The sequence below is a fragment of the Podarcis erhardii genome (genome assembly GCF_964252035.2).
Source record: "Podarcis erhardii genome assembly, chromosome: 6".
Taxonomy (NCBI): Eukaryota; Metazoa; Chordata; class Lepidosauria; order Squamata; family Lacertidae; genus Podarcis; species Podarcis erhardii.
The window spans coordinates 36,601,887-36,623,779 of NC_138510.1; the positions used below are offsets into that span (position 1 = coordinate 36,601,887).

At 42.3% G+C, this 21,893-nt stretch overlaps 1 protein-coding gene across 1 annotated transcript in view; it reads right to left on the reverse strand.

Moving 5' to 3' along the window:
* Window positions 1–423: 423 nt before the first annotated feature.
* TAFA3 (TAFA chemokine like family member 3) overlaps window positions 424–21,893 on the reverse strand; it is a 91,224-nt gene continuing 69,754 nt past the window's right edge. The window contains exons 4-6 of the mRNA XM_081865077.1: window positions 17,222–17,371; window positions 9,805–9,929; window positions 424–2,442 (exon numbers count right to left, since the gene is read on the reverse strand). Coding sequence (XP_081721203.1) covers window positions 2,431–2,442; window positions 9,805–9,929; window positions 17,222–17,371 — 287 coding nt within the window. The 3' untranslated portion in view covers window positions 424–2,430. The remainder of the gene's footprint in view (window positions 2,443–9,804; window positions 9,930–17,221; window positions 17,372–21,893) is intronic.

Here is a 21,893-nt window from a genome sequence, read left to right on the forward strand (position 1 = left end):
TGACCATGGCCATTGGATATGGGCCAAGACTCATGGAAGTTCAACAACATCTGTTGGGCCACAGGTTTCTCACCCCTGCTTTACAGAGTTACTTCTGCCCACTGACAAGTCACTGGCAGTGAACTGGACTGAACCTTATCCGAGTCGTTACAAACCCTTGGGGAGCCAGCAACATTTTGACAGGCTTTTTGTACTCAAGAAAGAGTTACACCACTTTGCCAAAAAGGTAAGGTAATAGATTGACATGGTTTAAGCAGGTACACATAATGAGGTTCTTCTCTTTCCTCCATCAGAACAACCCCCCTGTTGTAAACTGCTCAATTGTTTTTTCGATTACTTGAAGATGATTTCAGAAAGCCCACAGCTTCTCCTCCCCCACTTGGCCTCAAAAACAAGCTCATATTTAAATGAACAAATCCATCCTGCAGAGATTAAAACGAACTTTAATATTTCACAGCCTGGTATTTACATCGCATCCGAAGCAGGTATAACATTGTCTGTTACAAAAAAACGTTTAGATAACAAAGTCAGCAGGTCATACAGTCACAGCATGGAGGCCAGGCCAGTGCCAAGTTGGACAGGTCAAGGCAGAGTTTTGAAGGTGCAGCTGTTTGCCCATTCTCTCCGGGAGCTCCTGACATCCATCTTGGTTGAGTTGGAGTCAGGTGTTCACTTTGGGTTATACTTAGCAAGGGTAAGCAATCATTCTCAGCCTCAGCCACCACCCTCCCCCAAGTCAAACCAATGAACCTTCATGATCAAGGTAGACATAATGAGACACAGACATGGAACATGTTCATGGATGCCAATTAGCTGGGAGCGGATCTCAACATTCCAATAGGAAAGATCAGCAATGACTTGTCTTTAAGAAACCCTAATCTTTCTGTTATATGCCTGTTGTTCTAATTTGCTATGAAAAATGCTAAGTAAGATTTGAATAAGCATTTCCACTTTGGGGTTTAGATGTCCTGTGCATCCAGAAACAATGAGAGAACTTCACCAAAGCTATGTCGGTTCTCTCTGTCTATTGTCTTCTCCTACCCTTTCCTAAAACCTTGTCAAATCCCACTGAATTAAAGTGGATCATCTCCTCCATTTATATCAGCAGAAGCAGCAATGGCATCATAAGCTGGGAAGTTTAACTTAGTTCTCATAATATTTTCTTGTGAGGAGGTATAAGAGCAATCAATTGGTCCCTGAGAGGGATCTGCACTCATTACAGTTGCCAAGTACAAGTCTTTATTTAATACTAAATGTAACTAAGCTCTCTCAGTTCTCTGAGTAAAATTTAAGACTGTAGCAGACACAACATAGCAAAGAGAAGAACACACCTTCCCCCCTCGCAATTTCTAATATTTGCAATAGAATTCTGACAATAACAGTAATTTGTGTGACTTTGAAGGAACAGAAGAGATGAGAGTATAAGTAAGCCTGATTAATTACTGAACAGGAGAGGGAAAGACCAGGAGAGAACATTTTTGGTGACTCATGAAAAAGGAAGAGAAAGCATTATGAATACTTGTTCTCATCTCTTGTGCTTCCAACAAAGTGTAATGAACTTCTGTCTGTACTGTAGATTCTTCCATCCGTCCAGGTACAGAATCTGAAGCTGGTAACTGGGTAAATGTTGGAGCAACTGCATGGTCTTTCTTGTAGTTCCTCTAGTTTCACAATTTGGTTCCTTGTTTCCAGAACTCGAAGCCTGTCTTCTATGAAAGCGACAAAAACATGAATTGGGAAGATTTTGTAAAAACACGAATTTTATTTTGAATTGTGAACTTGACACCCACTCGACACCTTGATTCTCTTTAGTGATCATCAGAGCCAGCCTACAGAGACAGGAGAATTCAAAGGAAGGAAAATTGCTTTCCCCCACTTTGTAGTTATCAACAGATTCTATGCAACTCCAATATTTAATTGAGCACTAGGGGAAGAAATACATTCTTCTCTTTTGCAGGTATATCCATGGTATGGAAGGAGAATGTGGAGCAGTTCTTGTAACTGCATTCAAGACCCATAATAGTAGACTTAGTAGCAGCTGATGGTTAAATACCTTAGAGGCTGCACTGAATCAGTGGTTGATGCAGTATTTTATCTTCAAAAACAAGGGAAATTTCCCAAGTTCTCTGCCCAGACAGGTACGTCACCCCTTTCCTGTAATCCTTGGTGCTGTTCTTCCAGAAGGGAGCAAACTGCAGCACCACTCCCTTGGCAGGTGTACACGAGGAAGAACAATAAAGTGCCCATGAGAAATAGGCATCCTATACCACAGTTGCATCTTATCCTGTGCCAATGAGGTCCTTCTGTTTCCAGGTCTTCAGAACGTAGAAGGAATATCTTGCACCTGGAGAAAAGCCACGTTGTGCCATTTCTGCAGTGCCAGCCATGTCAACACAGATGCATATCAGATGAGAGCAGATCTTCTCAAATCTACCTTGTCACCTGGGAATAAAGGAAAATGCATTAGACAGATATCTGGTGATCTAAGGAATTATCTCTGATCCAGAACCTCCTGTGCATTCCATTGCATGCACAGATTTCTTGCATGAATTGGCTTTCCTTGCAGGTGAAGTTGCTCTGCATTGAAAAAGATGCACTAAGAGTTTGCAGCAATAGGGAGGATAAGTCGACCATTCCTATTCAGCATTCAGAAGACGTCTAACAAGATTTTGCAGACCTGTTCCTCATAAGATAACCGATCCCCCAAACGTTTTCTTTCATTTTGTGGGGAGAAGAAAACATTCCATAGTAGTGAGCTGACTGAAACATGTAATTTTCAGAAGTCAACCATTCTGGAAGCAAACAGAGGGGCGGGGAGGGAGGAGACAAGCCAAAATGTTTACATAGGAAAATCATATCAAAGTTATTTAAGCAAGCATATGGTTGCATTCTGACATGAATTTCAGTCCACGTGGGAAGGTTGCGGTACATCAGAATTATTTGATGATGATGATAATTAAATTTGTGTACCGTCCTTCATCCATAGATCTTAAGGCAGTTCACAGCATTAAAATACCAGATAAAACCACAAAATACATAGCCATATTAATATGTTGCACTTCAAGAGAACAACCTTGCCAGATCACTTCATAGGCCCATCTAGGTTAGCATCCTATTCTTACAGTGACCAGCCAAGCAGATGCCCGTAGGGAGCCCACAAGCAGGGCATGAGTGGAACAGCACTTGCTCCAGCTGCATTCCCCAGCAACTGGTTTTCAGAGGCACACCACCTACAACAGTACGCAGCCATCATGACTAGCAGTCACAGAAAGCCTTATCCTCCACAAACCTGTCCGTCTGCTTTGAAAGCGGGTGCAAAGCGGTAGCAAATTCCAAAGTTTGACCACACGCTGAATCTTCCAACACTGGATCATCCTGAGTTTTAGTAAGAGACGTTGACAGCCTCTTTCTATATTTTCTCCATTTCCCCACCTTACTTGTCTTTTCTCAAAATTAAAAACCCCAAACATTGTAACTTATTCTCTTAGGGAGTTACTTCATTCCCTGGATAATTTTGTTCAACATTTTCATAGAGATATTCACCAAGAACCTAATATTTCTTTTGTGATCAATCACAGCCAATTCAGGCCCTATAAGTATGTATGTGAAGTTAAGACCCAACAGAGTACTGTGGTATCAGCATGATTATGTGGTTGGAGAACTGGACTAGAACCAGGAAGGTCCAAGTTCAAACTCTCTCTTAGACACGAAGATCACTGGGTGACTTTGGACCAGTTACCATCTCTCAGCCTCATTTACCTCACAGGGTTGTTGTGATGAAAAAAGGAGGCGAGAACCATGTAGAGTGCCTGCAGCTTCTTGGAGGAAGGGCAGGAAAACAACTGAGTAAAAGGATTTTTAAAAAAGAAAAGCTAACCTTATTTATAATCACATGAGCTTTTATAGGCAAGTTCCTGTTTTGTTAGATGCATTAAATCTTGCATTGCAGGGGGTTGGGGTCCCTTCCAACTCTACAATTCTATGAAATCAGGGATGGGGAAAGAAACATGACCCTCCAGACATCTCTAACTGGCCCTCGGGTCTCTCCAAGGCCATATCCCTTGCTTAGGCCAGACCCCTCTGTGGGATGCCCCTCTGCCATGACATCGTCATGTCCTTTTGACTGGCTGGAATATATCCTTTGACTGTGATCATGCCTCTTGCCTGCCTGGATGGAGAGAGGTGGTGTGTGTGTGTGCGCGCGCTGGGACCTCTAGTTTCTGCATTGTTGGAGTGTAACCCACTGGATGTAAGAATCACCTCTTGGTCCACCCACTTTTTATTCCGGTCCTGCCAGCTCTGCCACTGTCTGCTGAGAGGTAGGTTCCAGTCTATGAAAACTTGGGCCACAATAACTTTGTTAACCTTTAAAGCGCCTCAGACTCTCAGTGGCTTATTATCTTTATGAAGGGGAATCAGTCACCAAATCCCAGAGATCAATGTAAGGATCAATAAAAAGCCAGCCCTGGAAAAATATCATTGACATTTGAAAGTGACAAGTTCAGCCCCGTAACAGCAGCCTGCAGAATCACTCTCAGCATTGGAAAGGCACACAAATCCAACCTGATGCAATTGCGTCTCTTAAGGCAGGATCCTCCATCCACCAAATGAACATGATCTTATAGTGGGTTTGCAAATGGGTGCAAAATAGTCTACTCCTGTGCTTGTCTGCTTGGCCTCTGCTCCATACCCTCAAGCCATGCATTTTTTCTTGCATGCATATAGACAAAGAGGGGCAGTGAAAGACAGCCAAATCTTTCAAATCTAAAATGCCTACTGTGCACCTAAGATTGAAGAGCAACAGCTAAGGATATTTGGGGGGAGTGGGGGGAAGATTTATTTGGGGCAGGCCAAAATGGAATCTGTTCAAAAATGCGTAACTTAACATGTTAATTCTTTCAAGTACCTCAAGGCTTCCAGTTCCAAGATTACCTTAAGTGACCTTTTTAGCAGCAGAGGTGCTAGGTATTTATTATTATTATTATTATTATTATTATTATTATTATTATTATTAAGCATTCTTTAGCATTCATCTAACATAGCTACATTTACATGACTCTGCCTGCAGAGAAAACATAGAGTGTGTAAGCCTTTCAAAAGAATTTAAAGCAAGTGTCTGCATTTTACAAGAGAAATCATTAAGAGAAGCTCTGAGGAGGGGAGGGGGTAAAAGAGAAAGGTGTGTCTGGCATGCAGGCAATAATTTATATTAAGCCCAGAGCCTGCTTTTCTTTGCTTCCATGTGTCCTATGTGCACGGTAAATAGTCTAAACAAATTCTTAAACAGCAGCCTGAAAATTGTGTCTCGGCTTTGAGATGCTGGGTTATTCCAATGGCTGTGGATGATTTCATAGTCTTCAGATGTACCGAGCCCTATTTACCCATTACAATGTCCTTTCTTATGGATTTCACAGTAGGACTAGCGATTTCTGTCAAGGCAGCCATCAGAGCTGTGGATGCATTTGAAATTTTGCTATTTAAATTCTATCCCTGCCCTTGTGTGCATGCCAAACAAGAGACACATTTCAGCAGGAACAATTTAGCAAATCCATTGCAAAAATGGCAAGGAGATCAAACTGAGAGCATCAGAGAGAGAGAGAGAAGCTCAATTTGTACGCAGCAGAGACCCACAGCTAAGGGGGGGAAGATATGCTTATTATTTAACTGCCCATCCAGTAATACCATAGCGGTTAGATCCCAGGCTTCAAAGTGGACAGAACAAACAGAGGCGGTTTGCTTTAATGCAGAGGCTGAGATGACCAGATTGAGAAAAGCAACTCACACGTTGCTCTTTGAAGGAACATAGAGATAAGGAAGGGCAAACCCTCATTCATTTCCCAGACAAAAGTCACAGGGTGCTTCCAGACAGTTGCTTACTTTGCAAGCAGGTCACTGAGATACTACAAACCAGACATTGGCATCAGAGGGTATTTTTTTAAAAAATGTTCACCAGCTATCCCCCAGAAAGGGTAAATCCAGATTAAATTAGACCTTGTGTGGATGTTGCAAAACAAACAAACAAACAAACAAAAAACAACAACAACAAAAGAACACCAGTCCCAAATTATCCCCAATCTGGTAGTACCCATGTTCTATGGCGGGGATACAGAGCCTGGGGCCCTTTGATGGACTCCAGTTTCCAGCAGCCCCAGGATACATTGCCAATGGTCAGGGATGATGGGAAGTGGAGTCCAACAACATCTGGAGCACCACAGGTTCCCCATTCCTGCTCTACGGTATCCAAATGCTTAGGGCAGACAAATATTGCTTGTGTCTTTAAAGAAGTAATATGGGAAGCAGTTCTCCAGGAACTGCTGAAGGTGGCAGGAGTGTCAGCAGGTTCAACTAAGCAGTGCCTTCGTGACGACTGGTTTCTTCCTTGTCACTGCAAATCACATTCAGCCCTAAGAGAATACATCACCTGTCCTCTTCTTCTTCAGCCTACTCAGAACTTGATGTTTTCCCGCCTCCCTGCAGTCTCATCAGACTACATTTTGTTCCTTCTGTCCTGCTATTTCTGTGCAGCAGGCACATAAGCACCAAAGCCCTTCCTACACACACACACACACACACACACACACACACACACACACACACACCATGGTTGCAAGAGCATGGGTTGCCCCACACAATAAAGACTAGGGTTGGGTTAGGTTTCTGCAGTATGTCTCTGGAATGTGAAAGATGGATCAAGGCATTAGAGCTACGGGGGGCGGGGATGCTACAAGAAGGAAAGTGTGTTGTTTCCTGTTGGAGAGGGAAGCCAGAATGAGAGCCTGGCTGTGGGCCAAATGGGTTACTGCCAAGTGCTCCACATTCTGAGAGCACAAAGGGTGCGTGAATAATGTCAAATTGTAACACTGCCAGGAAAAGTGGGGAGCAAGCAAAGGGGAAACAGATAAAGAAAGGTTGGTGGTGCGGAGTTGCTGTGATTGATTACTCAGCAGCATTTTGATTCCTGAGCCAACAGAGGCTGCTCTGATACTTTCTCCCTCTCTTCTTCTTCTTTTAAAAGCTCTTCAGTGTGAACATGCTATTTGTCGAGTAAAAGATAAGGAAGGAACAACAGGCTGCTATTTTGCAGGATAATTTTATGGGGTGTTTGCGTGGAAAGGAGATGGAAGCACGAAGCAAGCAAAGCCTGAAGAATAATTATGCTCCACTGTATGAACAATGATTACAAAATTATGCAACTGATTAACCATGACATACATGTAATTACTAATGAGTTTGATAAAATTTTAATTATACCTTGTTCTTCAGGGTATTCAGCAAGCCATGAAAATAATAATCATGTAGCTCTCTGTCACAGATGATTGCTCCAACTGGAGGAGCTGTGACAAGCTGGAAAGTCCTTGGCTGGAACGTGATGCAAAGCAGAGGGAAGTGGCTGCAACAAGCCAAGGCTGGCAGGCGTCTTACAGGCAAACCATCCTCCACTATTGTATTTCTTGGGATGCTGGGAGGAGTTTCATCTACACACTTAACTGCTCTTGCATAAGATGCTGTTGCTAAACACCCATTAGAAGGGAAGACCCCAAACCCATTTCCATCTACCGGCTCACGTTTGCTTTGACTCTGCAACTGATGACTCACTCTACTCATCCACTTCTTATTTTGTCACTCTGCTATTGAATGCTATACAAGATATATAGGATTAATCTGGAAAGAAACTTGTTTGAATGAAGTCATCTCCAGTGGATAAAAATAAAAGGTTTTGAGTTTCTGGGGAAATGATATTTAACTCAGATGAAGTGAGAAGGTTCATTTTTAAAGAGCGCACTTCACCCAAGTCTCTCCTAAATTTTCTTTTCTACTGCTGTGTAAATTCTGATGAGAGTTGCACTTTCAAATCACTCCTAATAGCAAATAAAATCTGCCAACAGGACTGCACAAAAATGGGGCCCCATAGAAACAAGAATGGGGTATCAGTGTGTATTCAGGATTCCCCAAGATTTGAAGAACCACAAGAAGTACTAGTTACAGATAGGTAGCCGTGTTGGTCTGCCATGGTCAAAACAAAATAAAAAAATTCCTTCCAGTAGCACCTTAAAGACCAACTGAGTTAGTTCTAGGTATGAGCTTTCGTGTGCATGCACACTTCTTCAGATACACTTCTTCAGTATCTGAAGAAGTGTGCATGCACACGAAAGCTCATACCTAGAACTAACTCAGTTGGTCTTTAAGGTGCTACTGGAAGGAATTTTTTTATTTTTTTTCACAAGAAGTACTGTTGTAAGTTTTGGGGGGGGCAAGGATCCCCTAAATTCCTAGGCGCCGGATCCTCCCCATAATTCCTGGATTTAGTAAAGGTTGGAATTAATCAAGGTTTGATTAAACTGTGCCAAGCACTGCTGTGTTCAGCATGCACTGACTAGCCAGTCCAGCCTGGCATAGCTAGCTGAGTGTGGGTCATTGGCGGAACAAAGCTGACGATGGCCAAGTCTTAAACCCTACAAAAGATGGGCCATCAGGAAATTCAGTGCCAGACAGCAAGGAGAAGGAAGCTCCTCCTCCAGCTGTGTGTCAGTGGGCAGAGACAAAAGGGATTGAAAAAGGTTTAGGATTTCAGTTTGGCCTGACATAAGCGAGCAGGAAGATCAGTTTGGAGTTTGCAAGCTGCAGAGAAAGTGGAGTCAGAGCACCACGTGGGCTGACAGGCAGAAAAAGGGACAGAGAGCATGGCTTTTTGCTATTTTGGATCCAAGACTGCTGTGCCTATGGGAGAAGCAACAGACCCTCTTGGGGGCTTGCCTGGCATCTCTGGAATCTCACACCACTTAGATTGGAATGTGGTGTAACAGTATTAAGAAGGGAAAACTTAAAGGGTCACCCCCCACCCCCGAACAGCACAAGAAGGACCGATCCTGCTCAGTAACCACAGAATGCTGAGCATCTGTTGGGGGTGGGGGTAGAATAGAAATTCAGGGGTGGGGAGAGAATAGAATGGAGTATCCTGGAAGATGGGCTGACTGGCTGGAACTTCACACTGCTGGAGCAATCCACACTACATTGTGTTGCACATCCCACTTTTGAGCAATAAACAGAAAAATTCCCATTTTGAACAAAAATGGCTTTGTTCAGAATATGTGTCCGAGCATTAGAAAAAGCAGTTCCGATTACATGTTTTGATTACATTTAAAATAAAAAAGGAAATATAAGCAACTAAACAACCCAGTAACTGAAGCAACAATGGCACTCTAAAGTTTCTCAGAGTAGCTTCAGGCTTGATGGACAAGGATCTCGGGTAGGTGTATGAAGAGTCTTGTGGTTCCTGTCTCCATGTACTCTAATTTGATTTTTTTGTCACATGAAACTGTATTGAGATCTCTTAAAACGTGCTGCAGTGTAAGCTGTGGATCTCCACTGCCTTCCTGACATACAGCTGCTTTTCTCTTCTTCCCTTCCCAAACCTCCTGCCATTGCACTGGCCATGGCGATCCTTTTTTAGGTATATAGCAACTGCCTAACAAATACACAAAGAAGTCAGATATCCATTGTCACTTATCTGAAATGACTTTGAACTGAGATCTTTATGACAGGTGGTCAGGAATGGACAAGATGCATTGTGGGGCTCTTGAGCCACTATATGCCCCGAACATACTGTTGTTTACTTGGCCTGCCAGATATTACAAAACAGAGTCAACTATTTGAAATAGATTCAAAGCATCACAATTGTCATTCACAAAATTATGCACTAAGTGGATCTCATAAAAAGGATCACAACAATGCCCTCTGGGGGTGTGTGAGAGGTGGAGCATTATTTGACTCGGCCTTCTCTCCCCCATCTTGGATTAGGAATACCTTGGTGGTCTTTACTTTGTTTCCAGTACTGCAGCTCCATCCGGACAAATCTGGTAGCACTTTACACTCTTCTCCTTCTACACATGGTTGCATTTGGCACCACCACTTCTGAAGCACTATTGAGGCTAGGAGAAAACGAAAGGCATAGGACTTTAAAAGCAAAGCAAAGCAAAGCAATGACACCAGACTGGACACTACAGTTATTTACTCCTCAGGAGAAAGTGTATGCAGTCAGTGAAGTGGATCATCTCTTTGTGGCAGCAAAAGGCCCCAATATAAACAGAAACTGAAAGAAACGTTTACCATAATCTTAAATGTTATCAGGTCAGCTCCAGAGTGGACCAATATGAACACTCAAGTCAATTCCCTTTCATTCATTCATTCATTCATGTTGTCGTCGCTGTTGTTATGATTATGAGTTTCTATACCACTTAATATCCAAAAAATTCCAAGCAGTCTACAATCAAACATAAAGCATCAAACACAACAGTGCAAAATATGAAAATAAGACAATACTAACTAAGATCAAATGCAAGATGCACATTTAAGGCAGCATGGTTAGCAGGAAAACAAAATAACCTCTTAAACACATTTTTTAAAAAAAAAAACGGTGCAGGAGCATCACTGCATCTTCACACATCCCAAGGATGGAGTGCTGGCTAGTACTACAATTGAACCAAGCAGCCCCAAAGCATATTTTAATACTTGTGTCTCTACCCACTATAGGGGCCATCCGCCATGCCAACCTGCAGTGCAACACTGGAATAATCTGAAGACACAGGTCATAAGAAAAACTCATGTCATTATCAACCCAAGTTCTGCCACAAACATGACCAAAGTCGGAAAGATCATCAGGTAAATCCTTCAGGGCCAGAGAGGAAGAAATGTAATGAAAAAGCAGCAGTGTTCCGTTCAAAAGGGAGGTGTGGGGATTGAATGAGCTTGGCAGGAAGTGCACACCATGACAGAATTGGTGGGAAGAGTTGTCTTGGTGAATTAGGGCTTCCCTGGCTCCTGACAGTTTCAAAGACAAAATACATGTTAATGACAAATGGGCAAGAGAAAGCAACCTTGAGAGGCTAACTGAAACAGAGATGTTGTACCTAATGGTGCCAGGGCCCTAATTTAAAATCAGAGCGAGGTCTGCTTCTCTCAAGTTCTTTCTGACCTTAGACATTGGGCTAAAGTCAAAGGTGGCATTGTAGGAGACTAAAACTGCAGAGCCTGATTTTGCTTGGTCTGTCATCTTCTTCTCAACTCAGGACAACAGAAAGGCTAAGAAAAAAGAAATGGGAAGACTTGGAAGAAGGAAGAGACTGGCCCAGACATGCACAGGCAGCTGTGAGCCTCAGGTTCACATTCTCCACTTTCTTCTCCCAGCACAGTCACTTTAGCTTCCAGTTTTAAACTAGCATTACATCCCAGCTGGGAGAACACTGTTTAAATTCTGGTTTGTTTAACAAACCTGGATCATAAGCTATGGTTTGCTCCTGAATTGTTTAAACCAACCATAGTTAAGACTAGATTTGTTTCAAATATTTACATCCAGCCAAAATGTTTTGGTGGTTTCAGTAGGCCTTTGGGACAAAGGAGAACAACTTTCAGGATTAGTGTACTTAGTAAACTTACAACTACACAAGGTGATCCAAGAGCTTTTCATCCATTAAAAAATAATAATGAGGAAATCAAAGCAGCTAGGATGCCCAGGTGCCGCCATACATTCTCACAACAGGACAGGAATATCCATGGAAATGATGCATGGGAAACACATGGCCCTGCAGGTGTTCTTGGATCCCTACCTCCCATCAGCTGCAACCAGCATGATGAATGGTCAGGGATGATGGGAGTTGGAGTCTAACATTTGCAGGGCCTTAAGTTCTCCATCCTTGGGTTAACATTACATTTGAAAGACTGTACTGGGTCCTGGAACTTGTCCAGAGTGAGTAGCAGGTGCAATTTGGGTAAATACGTCTGCGAATGTTGATACAATTCTAGTTCACAGCTCAAGTACACAAGACTGATTAATTAATTAATTTTATTTAAACTATTTGTCAGCTACCATTCAGCCAAAGCTCGCTGAGCAGCTTACAAAACTAAGTACACAGGAAATAACAATCAAAATGAATTCACAGCAAGCAGTTAAATTATATATAGTGCTGATATATTTTTTGTTTCATAAACTTTATATACGACTTGGTTGTTAAAAAAAGCTTCAAGACAGTTTATAAAACAGATAAAACAAAATTACCAAGAAGAAATAAAACAATAATTCATTTTTTTCATGAAGTTAAATAACAATAGACTAAAAACAGATAAAAACTGCAAAATCCTGGGACAACAAACAGGTTTTCAGCTGGCACTGAAAGAAAACCTGGAATGAATATTAAAATGGCACCAAGGGAACTTTCCTGGTAAGGGATTGTAAAGGTGTGGTGCCTCAGCTGAAAAGACCCAAACCCCTGCCTTGTTTCAGATGGTGGAGAAATTGGGAGCAGGGCTTTTGAGACCAATCTAAAAATCATGCAGGAGTAGGGCTGTACTTCGGGAGATGAAAAAACCTCCTAGTTCTGCACATTAATTCTTCAGGATGCATAGAAGAAGAGATCTCACTCGTTCAGAGGCTGGGGGTTGCCAATCAAACAGCAGGTTTCCACTACAGGGAAAAGAGAAGGCCCGTTTCACTGAGGGGATGAAGTTTTTGTTCTCTGAGCCAATTACTTTTTTTCCCCCAAATCCAGCAATAGCCAGAGTTTGTTGTGCCAGATCCATTGGTAATTCAGAACCTCTCTTCTGTGGTGAGTGAAGGGAACTCCTCTTCCATCTACCCGCACCGCCCTGCAAGAACCAGCTGTTGATATAAATCAACTGAAAAGGGCCCTGAAGCAAAGTGAAAAGAAGACTCTCCTGACAGAGAACTCTCTGTAATCGGAATAATTGTTTTTGTCTTTTTTTTTAAATGTTTACAACAGAGCTACTTGCATCACAAATTATATGGTAGAACCACTATCCCAGGTTATTTGGAAGGTGATCTAACTAACTGAGGAAAGCGGCCATAGCTCTGTGAGACAAAGGGTCTGCTTTACACAGAGAAGGTCCCAAGTTCAGTATCTGGCGTCTCAAGGCAGGGCTAGAAAGACACATCTTTGAAATGTTTCACAGCCATATCTAGTAAGTGTCAACTATACTGCGCTAGATGGACCACTGGTCTGACTCAATATAAGACAGCTTCCTATGTAATGGGAACATTTCAGGTCAAGTGAATAGTCCTTCTGCTATTCTGAGACAGTATGGAAGGGAGTAATGATGTCATTTAGGCCCCATATGTACAACACATTTAAAGCAGTATCATGCCACTTTAAACACTCATTGCTTTCCCTAAAGAATCACGGGAACCAAAGTTTGTGAAGAGTGCTGAGGTGCTGTTGAGATGCCCATTCATCTCACAGAGCTACAACTTCCAGATTTCTCTAGGAAGAGGTGGTCCTGCAGCTAGGTGGGGCACCCACATTTCTAGGCAGGGCATTTATTGGACCGTGGAGGCACATATAGCACCAGTCAACCCTATGCCCATATTCACTGGAGGAGGTTGGGAGGGCCAGGCCACGGGAAGGGAGAGGCAATAACCTCCTATCACACTCATCTATGCAGAGTGTGTTAATTCACATAATGGGCTGTTTAAAGGCCAAGTTAACAGAAAATTTAGTAAGAACACCAGGATAACTGCCAAACGAACACCAGAAAATGCAATGCAAGCAAAAGTTTGTGCTATAACTAAGAAACTGTAAACAAGTATGGAGCATGTTTTTGTTATTGTTTAAAAAAAGTTTTAAAACTGCAATGTGAAAAGAATAAAACCAGGTTTAGTATCAAGCAAGAGCATACTGCAGTGCAACGTTAGGGAGAGCAGAGCTTCAGAATAATATGCCTAAATTTCTTGTTGAAGTCCATGAGTCTGAGTCCTTAACTCTGTAGTATACTGTATTTACTGCGCAATATGCTTCCTTTTGTAAACTTATAAAACGCTTGATAAACATCTGTGAAAGCTTCTGGACGGTAAGTTCACTTTTTCAGCAATGAGAACCAATTCTCCCCTGCTCATCATAACCATAAAATTAACAAACTTATATCTTACTGCAGGCAAACAAATATGCTTCTCTTTTTTGTAGAGAACAAAACTGAAACTGAAACTGAAAAGCAGAGCAAAGTCCAAGGGATGGAGTCTAATTGTGGCCCACAATACAAGATACAGTGGTACCTCAGGTTAAGTACTTAATTCGTTCTGGAGGTCCGTTCTTAACCTGAAACTGTTCTTAACCTGAAGCACCACTTTAGCTAATGGGGCCTCCTGCTGCCACCGCGCCGCCGGAGCATGATTTCTGTTCTCATCCTGAAGCAAAGTTCTTAACCCGAGGTAATATTTCTGGGTTAGCGGAGTCTGTAACCTGAAGTGTATGTAACCCGAGGTACCACTGTACTAATAACTGACTTTTCCATGGTCATGTTACACTAGAGACTGTTTTTTCAAGATAGGGTGATTGTTTGATTGTTATAACGAAAAATTCACCTTTAGCCAGGGAAAGTCTTGAGTGAGCAGGGTTTGGGGCGGGGCGGGGGGGGGGGCTGGCCATAGGAGAAGTTCATTGTTAACCCAAGCTAGACTTCCACTTCCTTCCTAGAACCTGTACTGGTGACAGCTTTCACCTAAGCAGTTAAAATGATTCTGATCATTCCCAGAAGTAATAGCTCAACCAATGGTTTGAAGGATGAGGTGACTGGGAGATATGAACCATATTATATATTGTATTAGAAATCTTTTTCTGCTTTCTTAGCACTTTTAATTGCTGAGGTATGTAGAGCATCCATAAGAACTTTATGTCCGGGCTGCAACTGATGTGGACACGATAATTTCTGTGAAATTCCAGTGGATAATTTCAGGGAAACTGCTTTGTTCACAAAATAAGAAGCACCTTTGTGAGGCTGCTTGGGGATGCAACCTTTCATGGGAATTGTATCCTGTGTTTTTTAAGTAGTTTCTTGGCATCATGTACAAATCCATTTGCACCAGCCAAGCTGCCAAGCCAATCAATAATGCACCAGCAGAGGCTTCCAGCCACTTCAGATAGATCCAGAGTGACACAGCTCAATAAAATATAGATGGGGGTGGGTGGGTTAGTGCTTTGCACAGGTGATTAGATGGCATGTTCTTATTCATGCTGGTAGCACTTACATTGCAGAAACAAGCTTTTCTAAGTAAAATAAAAATAAAAATAAATCAACAATAGACCTTAGAACCAGCCTTGGTTACTTGGTTGCTGACTAAAAAATAATATAAAGGAAACAGAGCCCTGTAAAGTGAGCCCCTTTCAGAATTAAACTAAGGAACATTCATACAAGAGCATTAAATATTGGTTCAGAGTTTGAAACTGAGCAAATCAACCCACAGGTCATTTATCTCTAAGTAATCATAGTGATTTATCTTTCAGAATAAGTATGGAACCTTCGTGTTGAGGGGCGAAATGCAAACTAAATAAATTGACAACAGTGCCACATACTGTATAACCAATTAACCGAGCCACGATTGCGTTAAAAACCTTTGGAGCTACAGAATTCTGAAATACCACCCAGTGGTTCCTTCTGTGCCACATCCCCTACCTATCATATATGCTGGAGTTCCATGATCTGTATTCTCCAGCAATGTAGGCCTTGTTTTGCCAGGGAGAAGGGAAGAAGAAGAGCACTTGAAATTATATACCAATTTCCTTTATTTTTTTAAAAAGCATTTTGGATATAAGAGTAAGGATCTATGGGACCCATGGGAGGGCTGTCTATAGCCTACTGTACTATTGACAAAAATGATGGGAAAGGTCAGTCTTGTTGACTTCTGTCCCGCATGTGACTCCCTTCCCTTTAGCAGCAAAAGTGTTGGTGGTCTCGGTTTTCCAGGAAGAGCAGGAGTCTCAGTTTTCTAGTTTTCGAGCATGTCTGGCCAATGCCAATATCCATCGCAGTCAAAAACAGAGGTAGTCCACTAGTCTAGAATTTCACAAGTACTGAATCCCAAATCAATTACCTAACAATGAATTATCCTGAGAAGTTTAAAGAATGGTTGCAAAGATATGCCTGAAAACACATCGCTCCAAGAAGGTCCCCATGTGCAGCCAGTGGATAGAGCCTTAGATCTGGATGAGGCAAACTGAGTTCTGTACCCAGACTGTGAAAATGAAACAACTAACGAGTTACTTCAGCGGGACATTTTTGAGAGTGAATGAATTCCAAATCCTAGCAAACAGTAATGATGGGCCCTATGACTCTGTTCCCCTGGGACAGCATACATAGTTCCCCATGTTCTGCCAGTCTGCCTTCAGTCTCTGCTCTTGCAATGGTGTTGTGGCTTTTGTTACTAGTTCAAAAACATGCAGCTTTAATAGGGAGAAGCCAACTCCAGATGTGAAGAGTAGAGAACCAGCGTGAAAGAAAAAAGCCTTTGGAGACGGTGTAGTGGTCAATGTCTCAGGCTGGGACCTGGGAAACCAGGGTTCAAATGCTAACTCACCCATGAAGCTCACTAGGTGATCTTAAGCCAGTCACTGTCTCTCAGCCTAGCCTACCACACAGGGGTGTGGTGAGGACAAAAGGGAAAGGGGGAGAACCATGCATGCCACATTAAGCTCCTTGAAGGGAACGTGGAATCAATAAGTTGTTGTTGTTGTGCCCCTTTCTGCACCAAAAATGTTCACTTGAAGAACATGCAGCTCAGCCCAAGACCTCAACCATTTTGATCTGTTAGGTTGCAATCCTAACAATGTGTACTCAGAAGTAAGTCCCACTGAAGTGGGTCATGATTGCTGTGTTGGCCTTAACTATCTCACTCTGCCCCTAAGTGGTGTCTGCACCCCACACAGATGTTTTGGTGCTGGCACAAATTCAAAACCAGGGTAAGAAATAGGAGCGCCACTTAGGCAGTATTGCTGACTACTGTACAAAGTGATTTGAAGCTGTGCAAACCTGGATTGACATGGCTTGCTTGGTGATGATGGCTGAATTACTAACTTCTTGATCCTGAAGATATTTACGTTTATTTGAATGTGACTTTATTCAAAGTGAATCAAGCTGTCGGGGCTGGTTTCTCAAATGCACATCCATCAGCTGTCAAATGATAATAATAAATTCTACCCATTTGAAAAGTGTGTTGTGCTTTCATAAAGAACCCGGTAAGAGCAGGAGATTATTTCTGATTGCAGCTAAATATACAGCTGATTTTGCTTAAACTACGAAGCCAGAAGTATCCAATGTAAATCTCCCAGCAGGCACACCTAACTAGAATTAAGGCTCCAGAGCTAGGGGTGGGACTCTTAATCCATTCAACAGCAATTTCCAAACGCAAATGCACACTTTACAGAGAGACCTGCTCACTTACCATCTACACATGAAGGAGCAGCGTGCGTCGTCCCAGCCACCTGACCTGGAAAGCAGGAACATTTCACTGTTTGTGAGCGCTCTTCAATCTTGTTCTTATTGCAGCACCTGTGAGCAGCGATGACTTCGCACGTGCCAGGCTCTATGTGCACTGCAAGGAAGAAAGGCACATCAAATTACACAGGGATGTGGTAGTCAAAGGGGATTGTGTGTTTGTGTTACAGCAGCAGCAAATGGCCCATACAATGCTGAACATATGGTGATACATTTTAGAGGAATGATCAAGCCACAGAGTACAAAATGCCAAGCTGGACCCGTCCTGTCTGTTCAAAGATGCTACTGTATACAAGATCCAAGGAAAAGGTTGTCATTTCTCAGCAACAAGTTAGAAGCAGTACAGAAATCTAATCGCACCGTTCACAGATTGCCACTGGACAGCTGGAGCTCTGTTGACTCTGAAAGAACAGCTGGCACTTGCAATAATAATAATAATAATAAATCCAGGCAAGGTAAAATGTACTCAAGGGAGATAACTTGTTAGGATGTGTATAAAAAATTTAATTCTAAAGGTGGCACCCATGCCCATTAAAAGACCTCTCTGCAAAAGGTTTTGATTGGAAAGAGCTCATTTGTATGGTGCCCTTGACATAATTTCTAGATTGTATCTAGCTGCATGGATCTAATGTGTCACAAACCACAAAAATGTACACACCCATTCCAGATGGGTCACATCTTGTAGATTAGAAGTGGGGAACCACATATATTTGAAACACCACTGAAAAAAGCATGCAAACACCCTCTTCCACCCCCTGCGCTGCCCCTCTTTGTAGCCTTTTGTTGACATTTTTGGGCCACTTCTATGTTTGGCATGATGTGTGTGTGTAGCTGCACACATATCAGATGTGCCTAAAATGGTTGCTGCCTGCAGTGACTAGACATAGTGGCTATGTTATGCCTCTACTGTCAAGCAGCATGTTTCTGAATGCCAGAGAATTGCAACTGTGAAAGAGTGCTGTTGCACTCAGATCCTGTTTTGGGCAGCCGGATGACCACTGTGAGAACAGAATGCTTGTCTAGGTGGGCTGTTGGCCTCATCCAGCAGGCTCTTCTTATGTTCTAATGACTTCTAGATGTTGGAGTCCAACTAGTTAGGGAAGCCCGGCTGGATGAGAGGAACTAGTGCACACCATTCACTCACCAACAAAGCTATCCCATTCTTGTCATACATTCCTGTTCCTTTCATTCCAAAATCCATTTTAAGACAACAGTTTATTAGACCAACCTACATATCAGAAAACTGTGGTGACACTTTCAGGTTCTCTAAAACCTTTCAACAGGCTCAGTCAGGGAAAGCCAAGACAGTGCCTTTCATATGCTGTTGGACCTCAGTCGCATCTTCCCTGGCTATTGTGTCATACTGGCTAGGCCTGTTGGGAGTTGTAATTCAACAACAGCTGGAAAGTCACCACACTGAACACTCCTAGGTTAGATGGTAAAATAGGCAAGCAATGGAAAGGAAAAACCTGGCAGGTAGTGAAGCCATGGATACAGAGTGGACTATGGGAGGAGGCAGCAAACATTCAAGGAAAGCTTTGTGAGACGCTGATCAGGTTGTACCTAAGTTGCTGGGCAGAAGCAGCTGGCAGGGCAGGGTGGCACTGCAGAAACAGCCTCCCAGTAGCAACATCACTGCCTCTTACCAGGAGCAATGGAAGATGGGAATGCCAGATTGGCTCTGCTAGTGCAGCCACCAGTGGGATGTGGAAGGATGTAGCAGACATTCAAATGAGTCTCCCATAGGTCCCATGTATGCTGCACCTAGGCCTGCTGGGTAGCAGCTATTGGCAGAGCAAGGTGGTGCTGAGGGTTGTGGCTCTTAGGGTTGTGGTGCCACTTAGCAGGAAGGGTAGGGCAGGACAACAGCCAGGCTGGGCAATGCAGATGCACTAGTGTGTCCATGCCACCCTGAACTCAGTGCCACCCTGTCCTTCTGCCCCTCCACCCTGGTAAGTGGCATTGATCCCTCTGCTAGGAAGCTGTTGCATGGTGCTGCTCTGCCCTTCCAGCCACTTCTGCTCATGGAAAGAAGGGAATGCAATGGCTGAAACCTTATCTTCAGGAATAGAAAATCCAGCTGTTACCCAGGCATGTCTCCAACCTTAGGCAAAAGACACAGGCTCTTTGGTAGGTAGGAAACAAGACGAAAGAGACGTCAGGCCATTTCTGTGTTAACAGAGCTGGAGGTAAAATTTAGGCAGTGTGCAAGGTTTTTTTAAAAAAAGATTAATGGAAGCTAAATCAAGTAGTTTGACCTAGCAGCTTCAGGAAATATTCCATTGTTTAAAAATCCTTTTTGAGATGGATGACTAAAACAGGATCCTGTATTACATCTAGCAGTGTATTTATTTTCCTTATAATGCATCACATCAGTGGTTCATAGATGTCATGCATGTTGACCCAAGACCCTCGGCTCAGGTCAATACGTCATTTCTGGCAGGTACCAAGAGTGCTCTGAAGCTCATGATTTTGCACTTTGCCCTACTAAATTTTTGCTGTGCAGTTCATGAATCATCCAATACATTATGTATACTTTCCCAATTCTCAGCTGAATTGACTGTTCTCTCCATCTAATTGCCATTTCATTGACACATTCTTCCTTTTCTCACTAAAGTTGTCAACAAACATACCAAACGAAACAGCCTTGAGACTGACTTTGGAAACTCAACTGGGAACCCTTTCTTCAGCTCAAAGATTTGCCTTTTATTACCATCAGAGAGTCTTTCATTTGAGCAGTTACTTTTCTGTCTCACAATACAGATATCATTCAAGGGCTATCTGTTCCCATTTAAGTAGTAATTTCTCTCACAATATGGTATCCAACATTTTGTAAAGGTGCAAATACGGTGGATTTAACTGTATTTCACTTGCCTCAGAAAGAGATTGCTTAGATGTAACTGCCTTTGAGTAGTCATTTGCATAAAAGGAGCAGCTATCTTTTTGGAATTTGTGGCCATATCTGGAAATTCAAAAAATCGATGCAGGCACCGCCACAAAATGGCTGCTGTTGGGGCCTGGCTAGTCACAAATGACAAGTAACTTGCCCAAGAGACAAAGTGCAAGGCAGAGCTTAGGGCATGAGCCTTTGCACATAAAACCACTCATTTGATCCCACAGTGGTGGGATCTTTAAAAAACAGATACATTGGGCTCATCCATACTGCTGTTTAACATGAACAGTAAGCTTTCTGTACCTCCACTGATTCTCTATTGTCCATATGATGTTTTCCTCCAAATTACTGCCTTCCCAACTTTTCTCCCTCCCTCAGTTTGGACTTTCTTATACCTGGGATACTGTGAAAGTGAGAGAGTATGAGAAAATCTAGATTGAGGGAAGGGGAAGTGTGGGCTGGCTGTGTTTTGGAAGACAACATCATATGGACAACAGAGAATTAACAGAAGTACAGGAAGATTACTATCCACATTAAACAACAGGATCAGTGAGCTCAATATTACATCCCCTTTGACATTTTCTTCCAATGTTCAAACATTATGTAAGTGAACTAAGCAAACAAAGAATGAGTGATTCAAATCAGTTCCTTAAATTTCCAAAGACTATTGTTCATATGAGAAAGGAAGGGGGGGATTAGTTAAGGGAGAGGGTGAACAAAGCAGCCCATGGCTCAACTCCAATCCTCCAACTATTATTTAAGAATTAGAGATGGAGAAATATGTCAGTTTCCCAGTTTCCCAATCTTAAATTAAGTTCTCCAAATTTCCACAGCAATTTGGATTCTTTTTTAAAAAAAATAATAATAATCACCCTCTTGAAAATTCACCCGCATTTTAGCACTCCTTTCTTCTAATGAACACTTTTTTGTATGCAGTTTTAACTATTATACATATTTTTGCACAGAATAATGCACTCACGCACACACACACAATTTAATCCACATTTCCCCCTAAAAGTGCAAACAAAATCAAAACTGTTTCTCATGCCTAGTCTAAATTGATGACAAGTCTTTTCAGTCAGCTTCATGGTGCAATAATCAGTTGCAATTCCCTCCATAGTTTCACCACTCTTTGCAACACCACACCACAAAACCCTCAAATGACAAGACATACCATTTTGGAAAACCATGCCTTTTAGTGACTTCCATACAATTTCATATAATTCCCTGGAGCACCCATTCAGTTAGAGCCTTTCCCAACATTCATAATTAAACAAATCCAAGGGGTCATTGCTTATTCAAATTACACACTACAACTCATTAACCACGGAGAAAGGAGTATGGGGTTGGTTACTCTGTAACATGGTGCTTTGCTGTCTATACTTCCACTAAAGCCCATTTTCTTTTGCATACTCAAGCTTTCATTAAAACTGAATTATGACGGTATTTAAAAGAGTGAGTCAAATTTATGGTCAGGAATGTTATTACTAAATACTTCCAGGATAGGTAATTGTGTAATTATGACGGGCAGAAATGAAAGTGATGGTTCATTAGTAGAAAACGTCCATGAAATAATAATAAATAAAGCTAAATGGAAATGGTAGTAATGCAGAGCTTTCATTGGCTCTCAGCCAAGGGCTTCTCTGGGCTTGCAGATTTCAAACGCTGGCTGATACTTGTAATGGGATATTCTTTAACCCTTGCAAGCTAACGGGGCTGACATGGA